The sequence below is a fragment of the Electrophorus electricus genome, chromosome 3 (assembly GCF_013358815.1).
Source record: "Electrophorus electricus isolate fEleEle1 chromosome 3, fEleEle1.pri, whole genome shotgun sequence".
Taxonomy (NCBI): Eukaryota; Metazoa; Chordata; class Actinopteri; order Gymnotiformes; family Gymnotidae; genus Electrophorus; species Electrophorus electricus.
The window spans coordinates 24224609-24245299 of record NC_049537.1 but is presented as its reverse complement, the minus strand read 5'-3'; the positions used below and the strand labels follow the sequence as shown (position 1 = coordinate 24245299).

Below are 20691 nucleotides of genomic sequence, written 5' to 3'. Positions count from 1 at the left end.
TCCCACAGCAACGCGCTTTTACCGGCCTCTCGCGAGATTACGGCCTCTTTCCAGGCCGTCGTTGACTGAGGTGGGTTAGTTGATTGTGATCGGTTAAGAAGATAATATGTTAAAAATGGTTAAAATCAAGAGTGTATTACTCGTTTATTGTCTTATATTGTGTAAACATGCGAGGATACGTTAGATAAAAGTAGTTGGAGCATTGGATGGCAATTTAAAGAAGCGGATATTATAACTAAATGGCTAGCTAATGTGAGTTAATCTCATGGAGAACTGAGTTACAAAGACTTGGGGCCTTGTGGGCTGTATTGGGACACTGCGAATGTGTGCTGTCCGCCGATTAATGCCGCGAATTCGTTAGACCTTTTGTATTAAATCAGGATCAAGTACTCTAGCCAACTTTATAACGACGAACACTCGTTAGCCAGGTTGGCTAATGCTGCCATGCAGAGAGCACTCCTTATGAATGTATGGGGCAGTGCACGTTTTTACACATAGATGTTTCTTTTGTATAGCTGTCTATGCGGATTTATTAATTTATCATTTTTAAATAACACTTCTAGTATGTCATCGTAAGAATGGATATATTTAACAGCTAACTAGACAGCAAGTTAGGCTGGCTTGCTAGCTAGCCACCGGTAGCTGTGTATTGGCTAAACTCTTTCAGATTTGATAGGTTAATTTCACATGACTATAGGTTAGCTAACGCTAAGAGAGCGTAATATTTACATGAAGCTTATGTTTGGTTTCAGACATAGGCCATGTTCAGTACCAGCGCGAAGATCGTGAAGCCGAACGGCGAAAAGCCAGACGAGTTCGAATCTGGCATTTCCCAGGTATGGTAAATCTAGTTGTTGGGTTGTAGTGTGTAGTCTTGGTTAGTTTTTTGTTGTAATGTTTAACTTTCTTTATCAGGCTCTTCTTGAGCTGGAGATGAACTCTGACTTGAAGGCTCAGCTGAGGGAGCTCAATATTACAGCTGCTAAGGTTAGTGTTTGTTTTTTTTTCACCTTCTCAATAGTGTCCTTTTAAATCTTTGTAGTTTAAAATTTAAACTTGATGCAAAATGACCCAACGTGGACACCCTGTGATGTCTCATACGGCTCTGTCTGTGTGGCGTATGGGAGCGTAGCACATCAGTGCAGTGACGTACAGTCCCGTTCCACGACGTTGGATAGCATGCATGTCCCCGGCCTTTGGCTGGTGAGGACGGCGTCCTGTATATTCCTAGATCTTCCCAGAGCCCTTTGGGCTGTTACTGGGGAGGTAAACCATGCAGGGTACAATCTCAGCTTCCAAAGAAAATGTTTTTGGCCTGAGCTCTGAAAGGTATATTGTGTCGTAAGCACAGGATCTGAGCAACAGGGTTGTAAATCAAACCGTTTGCCTGCTTTGTGTTCAGGAAATTGAGGTTGGCGGTAGCAGGAAAGCCATCATCATCTTCGTGCCTGTGCCCCAGCTGAAGGCATTCCAGAAGATCCAGGTGCGGCTCGTTCGCGAGCTGGAGAAGAAGTTCAGTGGCAAGCATGTGGTCTTCATTGCACAGGTAGGGGGGCACCGCAGTGACACCATGCTTCCCCTGGTGTTTAAACCCTGCACATGTCTACTGTGGGCAAGGCTGAACAAATTGACGTTGTCGTAAGCGGTTGGTCCGAAGTGCTGTTTGAGTTCATTATGGGTAGCTTGTCCTAGTATGGGATCCATGACTGAGAATGACAACCTGAGATCTTATTCAAGATGAGTGGTTAGACTCCAGCAGTGAGCTGTTTTTTGCCCTTGAACCATCCTTAATATGGATCTGTAACTAATACCGTTCTCTTAATACATTTCTACTGTAGACCACATCAGATGTGTGAACTAATGCATGCTGTGTAAAGCTTATTTTGGAACGTATTTTCAGAGCTGCAGCATGAACTAAATTATTGCAGTTGTACTTGGCTGTGATTTTTTAAAAAAAATTCTAATTTAGTGCAGGCAGCCCTTGATCAGAGGCATTTGTTCAATTATATATTTTTTATGCATCATTTAAAATTTAGACATCATTCCATTAATTGCTCATTGCTTGAGAACCTGAAGCCTAAACGGCTGCACCTCTATCGCACTTTTAATATTGCTTTTTGGATGTTGTATTTGCATATTTGGTGAGTTGATAATTGTGCAGCTCCGAGTTCAGGACAGGTTTTTTTCCTCTTAGCAACTACATGCCAGCTTTTTGTGTTTGATACAGAATTTGGGCCTATTGCGATTAAACACAACCGACGTGGACACCCTGTGAGATGTCTCATACGGCTCTGTCTGTGTGGCGTATGGGAGCGTAGCACATCAGTGCAGTGACGTACAGTCCCGTTCCACGACGTTGGATAGCATGCATGTCCCCGGCCTTTGGCTGGTGAGGACGGCGTCCTGTATATTCCTAGATCTTCCCAGAGCCCTTTGGGCCGTTACTGGGGAGGTAAACCATGCAGGGCACAGTGCTAAAAGTGCTACTGAAATGGATTGGTTAGAAGTCACAATGGTTTAATCCAGAGTTTTTGTTGCAGAGGAGAATCCTGCCAAAACCTACAAGGAAAAGCCGTACAAAGAACAAGCAGAAGCGTCCCAGGAGGTAAGTCTGACCAACGGGGTACAATACAATAGACTTTAACACGTCAGAGTTACAAAAATTTGTTTGTTCATACTGTACACCCCTCTTTGCCTTCTGTCTGGAACGATCTGTTGGAGCTCCTGTTTTAAAGCCCCCAGACCCGATGAGCCCAGTCTGCTGATTGGTCAACAGTTCTACCCCCACATGTTCTGCCCATTTTGCAGTCTGCGGACGGCGCTTGAGAATAATGCAAATTTGGGTTTAACAATAAAAATTAGCTGACGTTTGAAGGACTGAAAATGGTATGCTTTTCTGTAGGTGATTTTTTTTATTTTTTTTTCTCTTCCTCTCTCTCTTTTTAGGCACCAAGTATGTTCAAGCTGGACTTAGTCTTAGAAATCATTAGTGTCTGGTGGTTTCCAAACTGTTCACTGTCCAACAGTGAATTTATCTCATAAAATTACAGCTTGTAATCATACATCCACCTTCATGCTTGAACAGTGACATAGAATGCTAAAAAATTAAGTGGGCCTACATCTGATGAGCAAAACCATTGTAATCTAAGATTAGTTGTCAAATTAGCCTTGTTAGCATAGAAGTCTGTAGCTGAGTGTTGCTTAGCTATTCAAATTGAAATATGCTTCATGGTTTTTATTTATGTTGAGATGGGAAAACAAGTAGTTCAGGTGGTATCACTAGCTAATGTTAGCTGCTGGCTAGCTCCAAGTAACTGTCCCATTTAGCTAGTAAAGCTGGTTAACTGAGTAGTATGCTGAACTGTCTTATTTGTGTGGAGGATAACCTTTTTCATCCCTCTGTCCCATTAAAAGAAGAAGCCTGTTGTCATGGAAATGTACAATATAAGCTGCATCCTTATCTATTCCTTTGTCCAGGAAGCTTCTAATATTTCTTTCAAGTCAAATTAGACGCGAGCTATCTAGTTAATTATTTAGGTGTCCTAGAGACATAAACTCGCTCCTTCTAGCTAACATCGTTTCCACTTCAGTGGTGAAACTAATTATTTGAAAAGATGTCTAGGCAATCTGATAAAATGAGTTTTGTTTGAGAACTGTAATATTCTCAGATTCGAGCTAATCTTTAAAGTATATCATGAAGGGCAGCTCAGAAGCTAAACAATGCAAAGTGTTCCATGATTGCATTGTCATGTAACAAAGAAAACAGCTTACATTCTGACTCACCATTTCAAGTAGCTGAGAAAATGGGTTTCTTTTGAGAGAATTACTCTGGTATATATTTTGAGCTTTGTAGCTTTGCACACCATTTACATGCAAAAGCTATATAACACTAAAAGGGTAAAATTGGAAACACATAATGGGTCCCCTTTAAAGTCTTTGTATTAAGTATAAGATTTTTTACAACCCTTTATGATCTACCAACGTGGACACCTTGTGAGATTTCTCATACGGCTCTGTCTGTGTGGCGTATGGGAGCGTAGCACATCAGTGCTGTGACGTACAGTCCCGTTCCACGACGTTGGATAGCATGCATGTCCCCGGCCTTTGGCTGGTGAGGACGGCGTCCTGTATATTCCTAGATCTTCCCAGAGCCCTTTGGGCCGTTAATGGGGAGGTAAACCATGCAGGGCACAATTTATTTACTTGGGAGGTGGTGTTTGTTTGTTTTTTGTACATTTAATGTATATACTTTGTTCATTTTAACTTTTTGGTCCAGGTTTTAGTGGGGTGCATGTTGGTGCAATATCTACAGTTTGTTTCATTTTAATATTTTAATTATGGCTTTGTCCTGTAGCCGAACTCTTACTGCTGTGCATGATGCCATCCTTGAAGATCTGGTCTTCCCCAGTGAGATTGTTGGCAAAAGGATTCGCGTGAAACTCGACAGTAGTCGGCTCATCAAGGTGCATCTTGACAAGGCGCAGCAAAATAACGTTGAGCACAAAGTGAGTACTGCTTCATTCTCAAACTAACCAACGTGGACACCCTGTGAGATGTCTCATACGGCTCTGTCTGTGTGGCGTATGGGAGCGTAGCACATCAGTGCAGTGACGTACAGTCCCGTTCCACGACGTTGGATATCATGCATGTCCCCGGCCTTTGGCTGGTGAGGACGGCGTCCTGTATATTCCTAGATCTTCCCAGAGCCCTTTGGGCCGTTACTGGGGAGGTAAACCATGTAGGGCACATTCTTTACTGTTTAAGCTGGACCTTGTTCAGCATGTTTTTATTAGGTTGTTAAGCTTATTGTTGTGAACTGCACTAATGTTGGGGCATTGGTTTTTAGCAGTGCATTTGACAGCCTGCAGCTCTCCATAAAGATGCGTATTGTCTTTGATTAGGTGTTGGTATTGTAAACAAACAGAAGGAACTATAAAATTCACAAATGTACATTTCAGGCATGAAATTGTATTTTAAAGCTTACTGGTTATTCAGTGATCTTTAACCTTTTTAAGTTCTAGATCTCTGTGTGTGTGTGTGGGAGATTTTGGGGGGGGGGGGAATCCTCATTAATTCTAATGCTCAAATTCTTTTTCAGGTTGAGACCTTCTCTGGTGTGTACAAGAAGCTCACAGGCAAAGATGTTGTATTTGAATTCCCAGAATTCCAACTGTAAAGTGCAGATGGCAAAATAAATTTGTATACCATGTCCACCATCACGAGTTCTTTATTCAGCAGCTTGGACATTACTCTGATTCTGACCATACCCCATTCCTTTAACATATTACACTTGCACTTTAAAGATACTGCAGTTCAATTAAAGATAAAGCTGCTTTTTCCTTTTAAGCCTGTGAAAGGGGGGCAGTGCCTAGTTGCTTATTAATTTACAACTGATTTATGAAGGTCTGAAGCTCCAGGATGCAGTATAGTAAAACCAATGTTCACCTCAAGGTTCCATTACTGGGAGTGAATTTAGAGAGCTGAAGGCTGTAGAGTGATTTATGTACATTTTGTTCTTTTTGTGGCATGAATTGTCTTCTTTTTTTCTTTTTTTTTTTAAACTGAGTCTTGATGCATGCTAAAATCTTTTGTCTGTGCTCACTAGCAGGTATCTGTCCTATTGGTTGGCCACTGTCTGGCCTGGTTTTCATTGGCCAGTTTGACTCTTAAGACCCTTGTTAATAGAATGGGTTGATATTCTATTCTCAACAAAATGTTCACTGACATGGTAGCGTAGAGGTGGGTTTTGAGCAGATACTTTTATGGCCAATAATCTTGTATCAGTGTAACTACTGGATCATTTGGCATCTAATACCCTCCTGCCAGCCAGCAATGATTCTGTGGTCACACTTGTCTTGAAGTGAAGGGCTGGTGAACATGAATTGTGCATAACACCAGACTATTTAACACTCAACCTTTCACTTGTATGGCTGATGTGTTATATCGTTTGCAAAACCTCTGCATTTCAGTGAGTGGTATTGGTACCGGATGGTAAATAGGAAGTCACCGCTTACTGAATTTCTTTAGAAGTTGAGCCTGTATCGGGCTAGTTTTGGATTGTATTTTGGGACAAAATGGTGACCATTTCAGAGATGATGCTGACTGCACAACTAGTAAATTTAAATTTGCCCATCACTGATTACCATGATAGCTACGTTTAAAAGCTCAGACAATACTTCTCCAGCAGAGGATGCTGATGAGTCTTGCTATACTTTGGCTTTTGTCGCAGTTTTGTCAGATTTGTAAGGATTGTTTTTAGGCTCCTTTCTGACCAAGGTAGAAAACCTTAATTACAGAATGTAAAACCACAACTAGTAATTTATAAGTCCAGTTTTGTTTCTCATTTACTTGCATATTATTGTTTCTTTTGTTGGTGTTTAGTCTTAACCCTCTTAAGTCTAAGGACATTTTCTGTTTTTGCATATTTTTCATTAATTCACTTTAATAGGTTCTTATTTATAGTATAATACCCATGTTTCATGTGAATATGTTCAGACCAATGTCAGCTCTCTTCGTAATACGGTACCATTTGACCTAGAGGAAATAGTTTGACCTTAAGGAAATAATATGGCTATAAAGATGAAAATGAGGTCCAATTCAAGAAATGTATCATATTCCATGTAAACCAAGTGTTTTGGTGTTTTGAAATAAGTTTACCGAAGTGTTTGGTTTACAAATGCATGAAATATATAAATATAATATAGAAATGTGTAATAGATGTCTTAAATGACAGTTTGTAGAATTGTTTACTGTGTAAAAGTGGTCCGTCACTCTAGTTTTACCAAATCTTAGATGGACTGAAATACAATGTGCCTGAACAATGACTTTAAATATCATGTATGCAAGTGAAAACGGCAAACAAGAAGTCTCAGCTGCACAGAAGAGTATTCAAGTTCGGCCAAAACATGCATCCATCCATACAGCTACTGTACTAGCTTAATTTTACTAACTGACAGTCAATTTTGTCATACAAAACCATGACTCTTGTATTAGAAATCAATTTGACGAATACTGAACAAAAGCAGCATCTAGCTTGCTAACCTAGATAGGTTAGCTAACGCTACTAGCAGACATGGTGCCCAAATGTGACCGTATCGAAGTCCACTATTATAGCAATTTTATAAAAAATAAATTTTAATTCATTTTGTCATCGATCTATATTATTTTCGTGTTCGTTTTCATCCAAGGAATCAACACCCCCCGCCCCTAAACCTGTTATCTTCGTCACTACTTTCTAAAATCACTGCAACTTCAGCAGCTGTAAACTTTTCGCACATTTTAGTGAGCTCACCTAGCTGTCGCATAAATAAGGAAGGAAATGTTTCCGATTCCGTCGTAAAGGGTAAAAGCGTTAGTGATTTCATGATTGTTTATTGGTTAGTTTCACACAGATTGATACACAAATTCATCAATCACACACACTGATTAGACGGATAAGCCCTGAGTGACACACGAACACGCGAATCACACGCTGAGAGGCAGATGACGTGTATTTAACCTTTACCTAACCTCTCATAGGCTTTTTACTCTTGACTATCGACCAAATTAAAAGAGTAGATTCCACAGATTCAGGAAATGTTTGAACCATATTTCTGCGCGTTCTTATTAATAAAAACATCGAGGAACATCGCAGCCAACTATCGACCAAATTAAAAGAGTAGATTCCACAGATTCAGGAAATGTTTGAACCATATTTCTGCGCGTTCTTATTAATAAAAACATCGAGGAACATCGCAGCCAACGCGCCAGCTACGGGTACTGCTTGCCAATGAAAAAAATGGTTCCAGACAAGATTTTATACAATCTGGCCCTTTATTTCACTCACCATTGGCTCTTGCGCATGCATATATATATATATATATATATATATATATATATATATATATATATATATATATATATATATACACACACACACACACACACAGATTTAAGTACCAGTTTAGGTATACATATAACCCTGTTTAATCTTGTAAAATTCAATTTAAACTTTGACATTTTGATCTATCATCACTGGTTTTAATGTGCATCAGCGATGAAGTTGCAGTTTTTTGTATGAATTCATTTGAAATGTTTGCTTTGACCTCCCCCTTCTTATTTTTGAACATGGCACTAACCTGTGTACTTTGCACTGTTTGGCCTTTATAATACACAGTTTGCTCAGCTGACAAACCCAGTCAGACGAGCAGGTAGCGTTTGCCTAAAGCATTTTTGTCACCAAAATACTTGAGGACTTATATTTTTCAAGCTCTTCACACTGAGGATGGCAAACCGACCAGCTGTGAAATTGAATGCCAGTCAACCAGATTTTCTGCAGTTCAACAACCTGGCCTGTGAAACAGCTGGAGGAAAGGTGAGTAATGATCATCACCAAAACAGCAAGTTTAATACCACTGAATCCTAATATTTCAAATCATCGGTTCCATAAATTGTGTGGATTTTGAAAGGTTGTCCATGGTTAATTTACTACTCCATCTATTTGAGGTGATTTTTGCAACTGATGAGTGGTTTGCTCCAGCTCAAAATCTCTTAAAGGTACAGTGTCAAACTAGCAGTGTTCACATGAATGTTAGTTGTTTATAGTGTTACTCTATTCTTTATAATTATTGTTATTGAATGTTTGTTGCATCATGCTGTTCTCTGAAGAGAGGACCTCCAGAATTCCTAGCCTCAGCTTTTACTGCGTTTGGGAAATGGATGGATGGTTGGGAAACAAGGAGGAAGAGAATACCAGGTATTATGTTCTTTCCAAGACTACAAAGCCCACTGGGCCCACTTTAAACTCTTAGACAACACCTTCTTTCTAACCTTGTCATTGATCCACTTTATGGCTTGGATGAGTGTGGTATGGACTACTATCAGTAAGAACAGTTTCATCTATTCACACCTTTTGAAGATCAATAAAAATCAAGTGGTGGAAGAAAGCTCTTCAAAGTATTGCACTTGGATGTGGCTATCTGACCTGGTGATTAGGGCATCTTGTAATCCTCAAGAGTCCTATCTGGCGCTCTGCTTAAAAGTCATGCAGCTGGTGATCTCATGAAAGATGCATTGAGCAGTTTCTCTTGTCTGGCATGGTAAAGGTCACGACTGGTGCATTGTGCAGCTGGGGGTCCCTGGTGTCATTCATGGCTTTGATGTGGACACATCCTTCTTCACAGGAAACTACGCTCCTTCCATTTCTATTCAGGCTGCCTGTTTTGGTATGTATGTTGGACAAAGTGAAAGAGTGGCCAAGTAGCACTCTGAAGTACAAGGATTAAAGCAGGACTTGGTTAACAGCTCACTAAAAAGAACTTCAGAGTAAAAAAGCATGCACAAATGATCTAATAGTTATGTTACCTCTGATAGATTTGGCTAGTGAGACAATTCTCAGTTTGCTGAAGTCTAGTAAGCTCTTACTTTGTCTCTTGTGTTTTAGAGGAGCTGTATTTGCCATCTTTAGTGCTTGAGGGAGACCGGACAGGTATGGCAGCTTCAGGGGTTCAGTTTGAGGCCATAGCACAGGTAATTTCATATCTGCTGCATTTCTTACCAAAGAGTGCCAGAAGGTTGTGGGACCTGGATTTGTATTTGCCAGCTTCACTCAGAGAACTGGGAGGAGCTTATACCAGAGAGTGCGCTGAAACCTGGATACTCGGATTCATGCCACAACTATTTCAGTGTCTCCTTTCCTCACAGAGTGTCCCACATTCGCCTGAATATGTATCCAGGTAACACACACTCTCCATGTCAAAGCCCCCCATATTTAATAATAAAGATGACATCTAGCCACTAGCTGTTTTATTTTTTTAAATGTTAAGCTATTTACTAGGCAATGTGTAGGTTACTAGTGGCGTTCACTAATAACTACAGACCTCATATATTTGTTAGGGCCAATGCAGCTCTTCTGTTGACTGCTGACAGATGGAGGTATTGCCAGGCTGCGAGTTTATGGGGTTGGTCAGAGAGACTGGTCCACCGTACCTGCCCAGGATGAAGTGGATCTCGTTGCCCTGGTCAATGGTGGTGTGTGTGTGGGCTACAGCAATGCACATTTCGGTCACCCACGCAATATGATCGGTAAACTGATCTGTCAGCTTGTCAGTATTTCACAGAAAACATCTCTGCTGTAACAACATACATATGCAGTATTGATGGACTAACAATTATCTTAAGCTAAGAGGATGCTGTATAATGCAGGGACCCCTAAAAGCGTAGTGTTGCTGTCTAAGATTCAAGATACTGGTCATTTTCCAAGCTCTCATTGCAATGTGAACACTACCACTTCCACCCAAATTGGTTAAAAGCTACTTGATGACTATTTGGAGGAGAGTGTGAGGATAAAACTATAATGAAAAATCTGAAATTTTTGTACTTTTGCAGGTTTGGGTAGAGCAGAGAACATGGCTGATGGGTGGGAAACTGCACGCCGCTTGGATCGTCCCAAAGTGTTAAAAGTAAAATTACTCCCTTGGTCATAATCTCTGGAAAATGGCTTCTTTTGTTTATGCTACACTAACCATATGGTCTAATTCTCAGATGGACAAGAACGGAATCCTACGGGTCCCTGGCTTTGAGTGGGCCATCTTAAGACTTGGGCATCCTGGTTTGATTACGAAAATTGAGATAGACACCAATCATTTTAAAGGTATTATTTAGCCTGCGTAGCCACACCATCGTATGTTTTGTACTTAACAATGTACTGTAATTGAGTTGGGAAATTTTACTGTTGCCTATTTTTAAACTCTTCAGGTAACTTCCCTGACTCGTGTAAAATTGAGGCCTGTGATTTAACCCCAGAAGAGGAGAAGAGTTTTATAAGCAGTAAGTGGAGCTTTGACCAAAGTCCAAGATGGAGAATGCTTCTTCATCCTCAGAAGGTATGCCATCTGCCTTCACAGTGTGCAAGTTTCATATCCCAGAATTTGTATTATTCTGTGTTCACTATAAACACAAGCCCCACGATGGAAAATCGCTCATTCCAGTAATACCAACTTGTCACTATGAGCAAGTGATTTTTTATTTTATTTTTTATTAAATTTTAATTTTTTTTATTTCCTGCGTTCTCCAGCTGAAGCCTCACCACAGGCACTTCTATTCTGGTGACTCTGCGCTGCAGTGTGGGCCTGTTACTCATGTGCGGCTGGTCATAGTTCCCGATGGAGGGGTCAGTAGGCTCAGGCTGTGGGGTCGGCCAGTTCCTGTCAGTTCAGCTAATCCCTGCCAAACTTCCAAATTGTAACCTCATGTCTGTTGAGGTTCACCGTTACACTTTTACGATAATAGAATTCTGTTTGTACTACGCCTATTTTTAAAATTGTTCCATCATGATGGTTTTGATTACAGTATTGTCTGTATATGAAAATATTTACATATTGGGATCGTCTATTCAAACAATAAAATGCTGTCTAAAACACAGAACGAAATGTGCCTAATGTTGTAAAAATCGTAGGTTACGTTGGCTCCTGAGTCTTCTAATTCCAGCTCCGTTTTAGGCTTCCATGACAGTGTACTTAACATCGTGAAGTTCCCCACTAACGGAAGAGCCAGAACTACTCTTCCTACGCCTCTGTGGACATCTGATCCGACGCTTCACGACCGCGTCGGCGGTGGCGTTCATTTTATTTATGACCGGATGTCATCCAACACGTAGCTATTTCTGATAACTTGTGACGCTTGACAGTCTGGTTTTGTTAGTTTACAAATACGTCTGGCTTATCAGGCAGGAGCTCCCGTTCACAACCTAGGAAAAACTGGTGGTAGTGTACCGGAACGGCGACGCGCACTTTCCCAGAGGAAGGTTTGTTGTGGATCCGAGACAGGTGTCAAATCTCGACAGTTTCTCGAACACCGTTGCGGGCGGCATCGTTTGCCGCGGTTACAAATCTATATACACATCGCGCTGGCCATACAGCCCTCAGCTTAGACAATATGCTGCGCGGCGAACCGAGTGTGTGGCTGCTGCAACGGAGCGTTTTAAAAAGCTTGAGTAAGTACAAATGTAATCTCCATGCACACACACTAAACTTTTAGTTTCCTTCAGGAACTAGGTAGCGCGCACTTTGTTTTCGGTTACTTGCAAATTACAGCCAAGAAGCCACAGCGAAAAAGGATCGAAGAGGGAAGACAGTAGGCCTATGCAGAAAGTTTGGGAAGTTTCAATGCTGCATGTAGTTCGGAATACTTCTCTAGCCACCAGCTCCTGTCAACATGAATACGCTTGGTCATTATATGTCTAAGTTTCAGGGAATATGCTTAAACTTTGAACACATTTATACACACGACTTATCCAACTTGCCGCTGATCCCTTACTTCCTTGGAACGGCACTGAAATGTGGATGGAATTTTAAATGCGCCGAGTATGTTGCACAGTCTCAGCCCTTGATGTACTAACAGCTTCCGCAACAGGACAGTTTTTCCAAGGCTTCTTGTTATCATTTTTGTCATGTCCTTCCCCAGATTAAGCCAGTGGTCCATAGCAGGATAATAGTGCCAGCCCGATGGAGAAGGATTTTACCCGAGTCATGCACTATCAAGTCAGTACAGATTTCCTGCTCTCAGTTTAGTCGGGGCATACTGCCAGATGTATAAGGCTGGATGCTAGATTGGGTCTTTAAGTCTGGGAGAGGGTGCAATTGTCTCATTTGACTGTACAGTGAATGTACACTGAAGTTTGAGCGAATTGGGGTAATCCCCCCCCCCCCCCTTTTTTTCCCGTCAAATTTAGGCTATGAAGATCTTGTTCCTCAAATCACATGGTTTTTGTTTGACTGATGTGTTTATTTACCATGGTAAAATAATAATAAAAAATAAGCTTCTGTATATTCCACATAAATGTTTGCTCTTACTGTGTTGATTTACAGTGTTGGTTTATGTCCTGCTGTACATATATAAATATTGTAGGTGTTAATTCTGTAGTGGGCATTTGGAAGCGAAGAGATTTCCTTCATTAATGTCACATTTGACATTTGTCAAATTTGTTAAATTTGAGACCATTTGCCATATAAAAACATAAGTTCAGCTCTTGTACTCCTGTAGTGTATTTACCAACTGAGAGATCCTGTTGCCTCCAGCTCATATATTCATACCCAAGCACACCCTCAAAAGTTGGGATCGGGTACTGGCTATGGTGACCGAGCAAGTGCACCTTCGCACAGCTGTGGTGCTAGTTTTGCAGTATGCTTTATAAATGATGTAGCCTTAACCTTCAGGTACCTGGAAGCATTGTTCTTGTCTTGGCTGTTTCTTTTTAAACAAAGGACATTGGACATATTTATTTGCTCAGGCTCTGCAGGTTAGATGGTACTCCATTATGCAGCTCAGTGGAGCTAGAGAATAACCATTACTGTGTAGCAACAGAGATAGAGAAGCTTCGTCTTCTCCCTTCAATTCACTGCATAACCAGGAAAAGTGTTGTCTGGGGTAAGCGATCTCTATTCACGGCAACCCACATTTCAGACGAAATAAATACCATGCTATTTCTTTACCACTTTTTTTGACTGCAGGTCATGTTTATTTTCCCCCTTTCTCATCAGAGTCCATGGGGGCTTTCTTCTTCCAACGATAAAGAAAGGAAGTGTTTCCTCAAGAGACCTGGTAGGTTTGAAAGAACACAAACCCAGCGAGAGAGACACTGAGCCTGTGAGCAACAGAAAAAGTAATATACTGTGTAGACAATTTTAACCATTTTTGTCATCATCTGGACACATTTATGCTTGGGAGAAAAAACAGTGTCTTGTACCAATTGTCAAATGAAGTGAATTCAGAGGTGCCTGGCTAGCCCCATCGTAGGAGTCTATAGGACTGATTGTGATTTACTGGCTCTTTATTGTTGTGTAGGGCCAAAGAAATATGAGGCCATTTTTAAACCTTATCCTGTATATTCTCTATATTCCATTTCTCTCTCTCTCTCTCTCTCTCATTTATTTATATATATATATATATATATATATATATATATATATATATATATATATATATATATATATATATATATAGAGATAGAATGAGAGTGAGAGAGAGAGAGAGAGAGAGAAACAGCAGAATGAAGTCAAATGCATACATTTACTGCATTTAGCAGACACCATTGTCCAGAGTAGGGCTGAAACGATTCCTCGAGAATCTCGAGTAACACGATTACTTAAAATCATCGATGCTAATTCTTTGCATCGAAAATTCTTTTAATCCATATAACTATATCCGCGATATTCCTAGGCCCCATCAAGTCATGCGCGAAATATGTGCAAAACCTCCAAGTAGGAAATGCATTCAGTGGCTAGGTCCTAGTCTCTAACGGCGTTAAAGCTAGGTGATATTGCATTACCTCATCCTTCTACGGTATAAGGGCGGGGGAATAATATGAAAAAGCCGAAAGTGACTGTTTTTAAGTATTTTTGCATATTTTTAAAATCATTAACAAGCGACGTAGACGCTATGAATAAGCTCCCAGTATCCCGTATCTTCATAGTAGTAAGATCGAGCTAGTTCTAGTGAAGACGATAGGCGAATATGTTAATTTAAACGCAGACATCTTGCCTAGCCAGAGTCCGATCAGTTTGTACCATCATGCTTGGGATTTCCCTGAAGACAACGGAGGTTCACACAGCAAGGTGCTCCGCCATGACTCGGTAGGCCACGCCGCTGCTATTTTACGGAAGGTTGGCTGGCAACGTGAGATTGTTCAATTGTGCGGGAGCGATTGCCAGAATGGACAAGGGTTTTTATGCTTGTCTTCCACGAGTCTTGATGGATGAATGCAGATCTATTTTTTGACCTCGTAGGTGGGCAGCTACAGAAAGCAGGAGTGAAATGATGTGGACACAGCTGGCCTCAGCTGGCATACCATGGCCTTCACCAATTGCCTGATCTCAACATCATTGCACTGGAAAATTCGTAGAGCAGGGAGTAGATTTCAGCCTCCTTGGAGGTGTTCTTCGTTGAAGAATGGCCCAATGTCTGACTATACACAGTTCAGGATTTATTTCATTTGCATTCCAGACATACTGAAGCTGTGCTGAAGGAAAAAGTTTGATACTTAATTTTATGTGTTGCTGTTAGTTTTTGCCAAATCATTATCATGCAATAGATAAGGCAGTGTCAGGTACAGCAGTTATTACAATATAGTCTGTTCAACCTAATAATTGCATTCTCATGGGTGATAAATGGTGCTATTGAATGTGTCCTAATGTAATAATGGCTTCTTCTATGAGGTAACGAGCTGGCAGGCAAGCTTGGCTGGATACCACATACAGCCTCATGCTTTATGGTTTCATATTTCTCCCTCAGTGCCGGCTGGGAGGGGAAGCTGAGGGTCTACTATAGTTCTCATCTCTTTACAGTCATTTTCGTTAAGCCGAGAAGCTTTACAGAGTGAAGTTTTCTTTCATGAAGCACATGCAGTTCAACCAAGGTAAGAAGTGTGAGGAGCAGGAACTTATTTCCACTATGCTGTGATGAAGGGTTACTTGCTCTTGTAGGGTTCCAGAAGCACAGCTTTATTTAACATATTCATGATTAAAGGCGATTAAATTAGTCAAACAGTTTTAAAGCCTTTCTTAAAATTGCAAATACGTTATCGGAAGATGGAAGTGGTGTAATGACACATCCATGCTGCTTTGAGCATGTGGAGAATCAGATGTCCTTGAACAGATTGACCATGTGGAGATTGAGACAGCAGCGGACATCCCTCATTTCTCTGGAGTGAAACAAGCTGTACTGTGATTAATTACAGTGCGTGATGCTCATTCATGCACCATACACACACACACACATTGTCCTTATTCCAGGGCTTCTTGCGGTGGATGAAGATAAGTGTGTCTTGCACAGTGCTGAAATGACTGAAGGGGAGTAAATCGTGCAATCAGCTTCTTTGGTCTGTGGAAAGGTCGATGTAAAATACCTGATGCATCTCTATTAACATGGCACCTTATGGCTCATTGCGGCCACCCTCACTAGAAACAGACCTGTTTTTTTGACATTCTTCTATTGCTGAGTAAATGAGTCCATCATGCTTCGTTAACTTGTTTGGAATGTTTTAGTATGCATATGGAGATGGAGGTGTTAATGCAGACATTGTTGAACTGATTATAATGAGGATCCAAGATCATGTGGAACTTCAGTATTTTAATTTATAAGTATGGTTTATGCTTGATACTTATATTGAGGTAACCCAAAAATATATATATTTGCTTCAGTTAGATGTTTTCTGACTCAGAATAGTAAAGTTGAATAGACTCACAGGGAGTTGAGATGCGTGGGCTATTACATTTAGCCAGTAAATGTTCAGGCTATCTTTAGATTATTCCATGAACTGTGATGGCCACTAATGCACTTGCCTTGTATTGTGAAATGACTGCACTGAGTTTAGGGTTGGTGTTTCCAGTGCTCACCAGCAGGGGGCAACAGAGGCCCAGCAAACTCCACTCCAGCAGCTCAGGTAATCTGAGAGAGCGGCATGTGCACGTCTGGCCACTCCATCCCCCCCAAACCAAGCAGCTGCACATCTCGCATGCTGTGGCCAGGCTTGTCAGCCTGTGGTCTTGGCAGGCTGTAATTGAGGTCCACCCTGAGTCATGCTGGCATAGTGTCTGCTCCTTGTGCCACCGCGTCTCTCTCGAACAAGACCAAGCAGCAGCTCAACCCTCCGTTGTCCCGCCGTGTGCTTCGTTCATACGGGTGCATCCGATGTGATGGCATGTGTGCGGAACACAGCGGTTTGAGTTAAATCAGTGTGTACAGCTGTGATACACACTGGTCCACTTGATTTAACTCATTAAAGGCCTTGACAATGAGTTGATGAGAGCTTAACAACATGTATAATACTGTTGCACTGTACTGTTTGAATGCAGTGGGTGACTCAAAAAACACTATCCATCAGTCAGTTATATCACTAGAGATGAACATCTGTTGGTCAAAGATGTTCATAATATTTTGTTGCGAGACTTTGAGGTAGTGGATTTGGTACACACTGATGTGTATTACACACTCCAGACCTGTGTCTGAACCAGGATCATGGGGCCCACTCACAGCAAATCAGTGTTTGGACATTTCAGATACAGTCTGTCCAAATTTCTCAGCTAATCCTGGGTCACTGATTTGAATGAGTGTGCTAAAGCTTTACCATTCAATGACCGATCAGTTCACCCCTCACAAACCCGTGAGCCTTGTAGCCATGAGTCAAAGCACAACGATGGAGAAGAGAGGTGACCCCCCCCCCCCACACACACACACACACGCACACCACCCTTTAATACACAAATTTGATATGTAAGCCATGAATTTCAGGTGGTGCCTACCCACAGCCCCTCTGACTCCCACTCTTCACCTTGTCTTTGCCTCTCGTTCGGCAGCCTTCTCCATCACTACGTGGTGGCTGGCTGACAGAAAGAGCGATATTCCGAGGAACTATCTCACCCCTCCCTTTCCCTTCAGCGTGTTTGGATTTTCTCTGTTTGATCTGCGCTGTTAAATAAGACGAATGCTATTAGAAATTCATGGCTGCTCCGTGCCATCAATAAATGATTAGTTTGCGGCGCTTGCCTGTGATTGATTGGCTGCACATGAGATGTATTGGAAGCAGACGGAGGCAGTGCCAGGCCGAGTCCCCCAGGGAAAAGCCCAGCTTATCAGTGCCTGACCAACACCAGCAGCGTGCGCAGAAGAAAACAGGAGCTGCCGGCAAATGCCATTTATTTGCTGTTGAACTTGGGCGCCGCGCACCGACGCTGTTCTCATGTTGCGGGGCTGGTACCCGGCTTCGTTTTAAGGCCATTTCCAAGACAATGTCCCTTGTCCAATAACAGTTATACTGATTTGGTTACATGTGTTTTAGTTACATCTGCATGCTTGTATTTAATTGAATTGCTTTTGAGTAATTAGTTATTGACGACAAGAGGGTGAAAATATTGCACAACACCACAAAGATGGGTATTGTTGTATTATGAAGTACCCAGAATAAAATGACACCCTAAAAACATTCAGTATGCTTTTATACAGTGGTAAGATGCCCAGATTGCATAGATTCAGACATAGTTTGGCACATGCCTGAACAGATTTTTTGCATGGGCACAGTGACTGCTCATATGCGTTCAGTACGAGGGTTCTCTGCAGAGGTGTGGAGCACCTAGTTTTCCACTTGGAGAAGATTGGATATGGCAGCGGAGGATCTATTGACATTTGAATTAGCAGAAATGTTCAGGACATTGGTAGGGTGCTTAGCACTGGGAGACTAGAGCGTGATTCCTCCAAGCATGCCCCTGGTCATATGCACACAGGTACACTGTAGGACCCAACACTACACTCTGTTGCCTATGTTTTGCACCTGCCTTCTGTAAAATCCCAACATATGGTACATTTCAGGTTATTCACGATGGTGATGCACAGATTTTCGGGAAGACCAAATGTTTTGTACATTTTGTCAATTAAAGCATTTCTGATGCGTTTCAAAAGGGATTTGTAGTTTTGATATAGTTTCACCTACTCATGATTAACACATTATTACAGTAGAGTGAACTTTTTATCTTTAAGCGAAGTACATAGAAATGGCTTTGGCTATGCACCGAGTTTTATGCGGGTGCGTGTGTGTGCGGGTGCATGCATGCGTTGACTTTTTAGTTTGTCCCAACTGTCTAATGTATTTTGATGTAGTTTGCAGATCCCAGCCTCCACGCTGACTCTCTGTTCTATGCCAAGCCTGCAAGGAGAGCAGCCAAGCAGTGGAGGCGCGTCTTCAAACCTCCCCATCTCTTACCGTCAGGGGGTAGGTGTGTGTGTGTACAACAAAGAGCTAGATCACGGGGCAGCAGCCACCTGCCACAGAGGAGGCAGCAGGAGGTTTGCGCCCAGGTGAATATTTGCCCCGCTCAACCTCAAATGGGATCATAAATGAATTCAGCACTTGCTGGGAGTGGTTTCAACCTTGTCAGGGAAGGCTCTCTCATCCTCTGCCTGTCTCTTCTCGGCCTTTGTGACGGATGTGGGCGCCGTCACCAGTCTTTCATCTCCTCATAACTACGTTAGACTAAAGATTGTTCGGGTCACACAGTGAGACTTTGTGATGCGTCCCAAGCCTCTCTAGCACTGCTCTATTTCTAAAGACAATACAAAATCCGTGACACCTCTGATGGATGTTTGGCCATGTCACTTGCATTGTAGTGTAAATCACAAGGTCTTTCTGGTTAAGCCTTTGCATGAAGGTGTGCGTGATCTCATCTGTACAGTTTGTTTATTTTGCCTGGATTTGCAACATAAAAAATAATCCTGACCCACCAGGGGAATCGGCTTATGTTAGATTTACCTGCAGTAGCTAATGTTAGTTTATCTGACATTGTATGGGAAAACATTGACTCCTTCAGAGTCCCTCTCCCCCATTCATCGCAGCCTGCTGACTGACATGCTGCCATGGCCACTCTGGAGATTGCTAGAAAACCCATTTGGCCATTCCCATATTCCACCTGCTTTCAGCGGCACTGTCACTTCAGAGCTCCTGCAGCCGGAGGCAGTAGAGAACAGATCACACACCTTTTGCGCGCCCGTTTGGTCCAGTCACTCCTCAGGCCTCTGCTGTTACCACAGGCATCAGAGGTCTGTCAGTCGTATTCAAACGAATTGAGTCTAGAGTGTGAATGGCAAAAAGGAAAGTAGCAGCTTTACAGGGAACGCGGAGCAGAAAGATTAGTGGAACTCAGTGTGCTGGGTGTGAACACCCTTAGGGGCGTCAGTCATTCACAGGGCGTGGACGTACAGCTAGCGTGACGGGCTCATTGATTCCCTTCGTTGGCTGAAAAAAAAAAAAAAAAAGGTAGAAGAGTGTGTGTGGTGGGGGGTGGGGCAGTTTGGCTGGTAAGAGGATCACTCACCGGGTGACTTGCTAGTTGAATGGCAGCAGGCAGTGCTAATGGTGATGAATGGCCTCTCCACATAAGACAGCACGTTCAAAGCCGGGAAGCCTCGGGAGGAGAGCACGGGAGCTGCAGAGGTGCCGGAGGATGGCAGGCTCCAGGTGGACCTGTCCATCGATCAGGTGACTCCTCCAGCATGCTCCGACATGCTCCGCACAGGCAAGCAAGTCAAGGAACCGGGGCCCCCCGAACCCGGACCGAACCGGTATCATAAGGAATAAGAGTGTGCGTTTTGAGGAACGCACGGTGCCGTTATCGGAGGCTTGTGAGAGGATGGGCTGTGTTTCTAGGCGAAGGCCAGGGTGGTGGAGGAAGAGGCGGAGTAGCGGGATTCTGGTGCGGCTCACTCCGAGACTGGCTCTCCCCAGCCAGTGTCTTTGGACGCAGTCGGCTCAAGCAACGTCAGCTGCAGCATGCGCCCAGGGTCCTTTGTCCTCATACAAAAAGCAGTTTCAGTTTAGCAAATGTAATTGTCGTATTACTAGTTTAGGTGAGCTGTTCTCCCTTATGCAGAGGTCAAACAGCGTCTCCACGGGGAGAACGCGGCCTGCAGGCTGCATCCATCTCACGTACACTCACGCGCCAGATGGCAATGTAGCTCTTGGCCTGCAGCTGCAGAGACCCCATGTGATGACCGAGCAACAGGTATATGAATACATTAAACTGTGCAAACTTGTGCAAAAATCAGCTTCCTTGTTATATTTATTTGTATAACTATATATATTAATACCACTGAACCAATTTAGTAGCTGTCTTGTCAAACCTGACACTTATGAATGATTGATTAATTTGTGCTTTGTTAGATTTCTAA

The 20691-nt window shown here is 42.3% G+C and overlaps 2 protein-coding genes, 4 non-coding genes and 1 pseudogene across 6 annotated transcripts; all 7 read left to right on the top strand.

Annotated features, from left to right (window-relative positions):
• The first annotated feature begins 6 nt into the window (after nt 1-6).
• On the top strand, nt 7-5216 carry rps7 (ribosomal protein S7). The gene is made up of 7 exons (XM_026998929.2): nt 7-70; nt 753-836; nt 916-987; nt 1403-1546; nt 2541-2605; nt 4355-4505; nt 5099-5216. The coding sequence occupies exons 2-7, from the start codon at nt 762-764 to the stop codon at nt 5174-5176; spliced, it is 585 nt and encodes a 194-aa protein (XP_026854730.1). The 5' UTR covers nt 7-70; nt 753-761; the 3' UTR covers nt 5177-5216.
• LOC113570589 lies at nt 1072-1288 on the top strand. Its single transcript, XR_003409908.1, has one exon. It is a non-coding gene; the product is annotated as a small nucleolar RNA SNORA73 family (small nucleolar RNA).
• On the top strand, nt 2256-2474 carry LOC113570588. The gene has a single exon (XR_003409907.2). It is a non-coding gene; the product is annotated as a small nucleolar RNA SNORA73 family (small nucleolar RNA).
• On the top strand, nt 3978-4196 carry LOC113570585. The gene has a single exon (XR_003409905.2). It is a non-coding gene; the product is annotated as a small nucleolar RNA SNORA73 family (small nucleolar RNA).
• LOC113570587 lies at nt 4533-4751 on the top strand. Its single transcript, XR_003409906.2, has one exon. It is a non-coding gene; the product is annotated as a small nucleolar RNA SNORA73 family (small nucleolar RNA).
• Nucleotides 5217-8201: 2985 nt separating the features above from the next.
• Nucleotides 8202-11397, top strand: allc (allantoicase). The gene is made up of 11 exons (XM_026999033.2): nt 8202-8353; nt 8485-8535; nt 8647-8734; nt 9084-9203; nt 9422-9507; nt 9581-9713; nt 9907-10062; nt 10366-10439; nt 10522-10630; nt 10735-10862; nt 11054-11397. Exons 1-11 carry the CDS (start codon nt 8264-8266, stop codon nt 11222-11224), a joined length of 1206 nt encoding a protein of 401 aa, XP_026854834.2. The 5' UTR covers nt 8202-8263; the 3' UTR covers nt 11225-11397.
• LOC113570572 lies at nt 11229-20206 on the top strand (annotated as a pseudogene).
• Nucleotides 20207-20691: the final 485 nt, after the last annotated feature.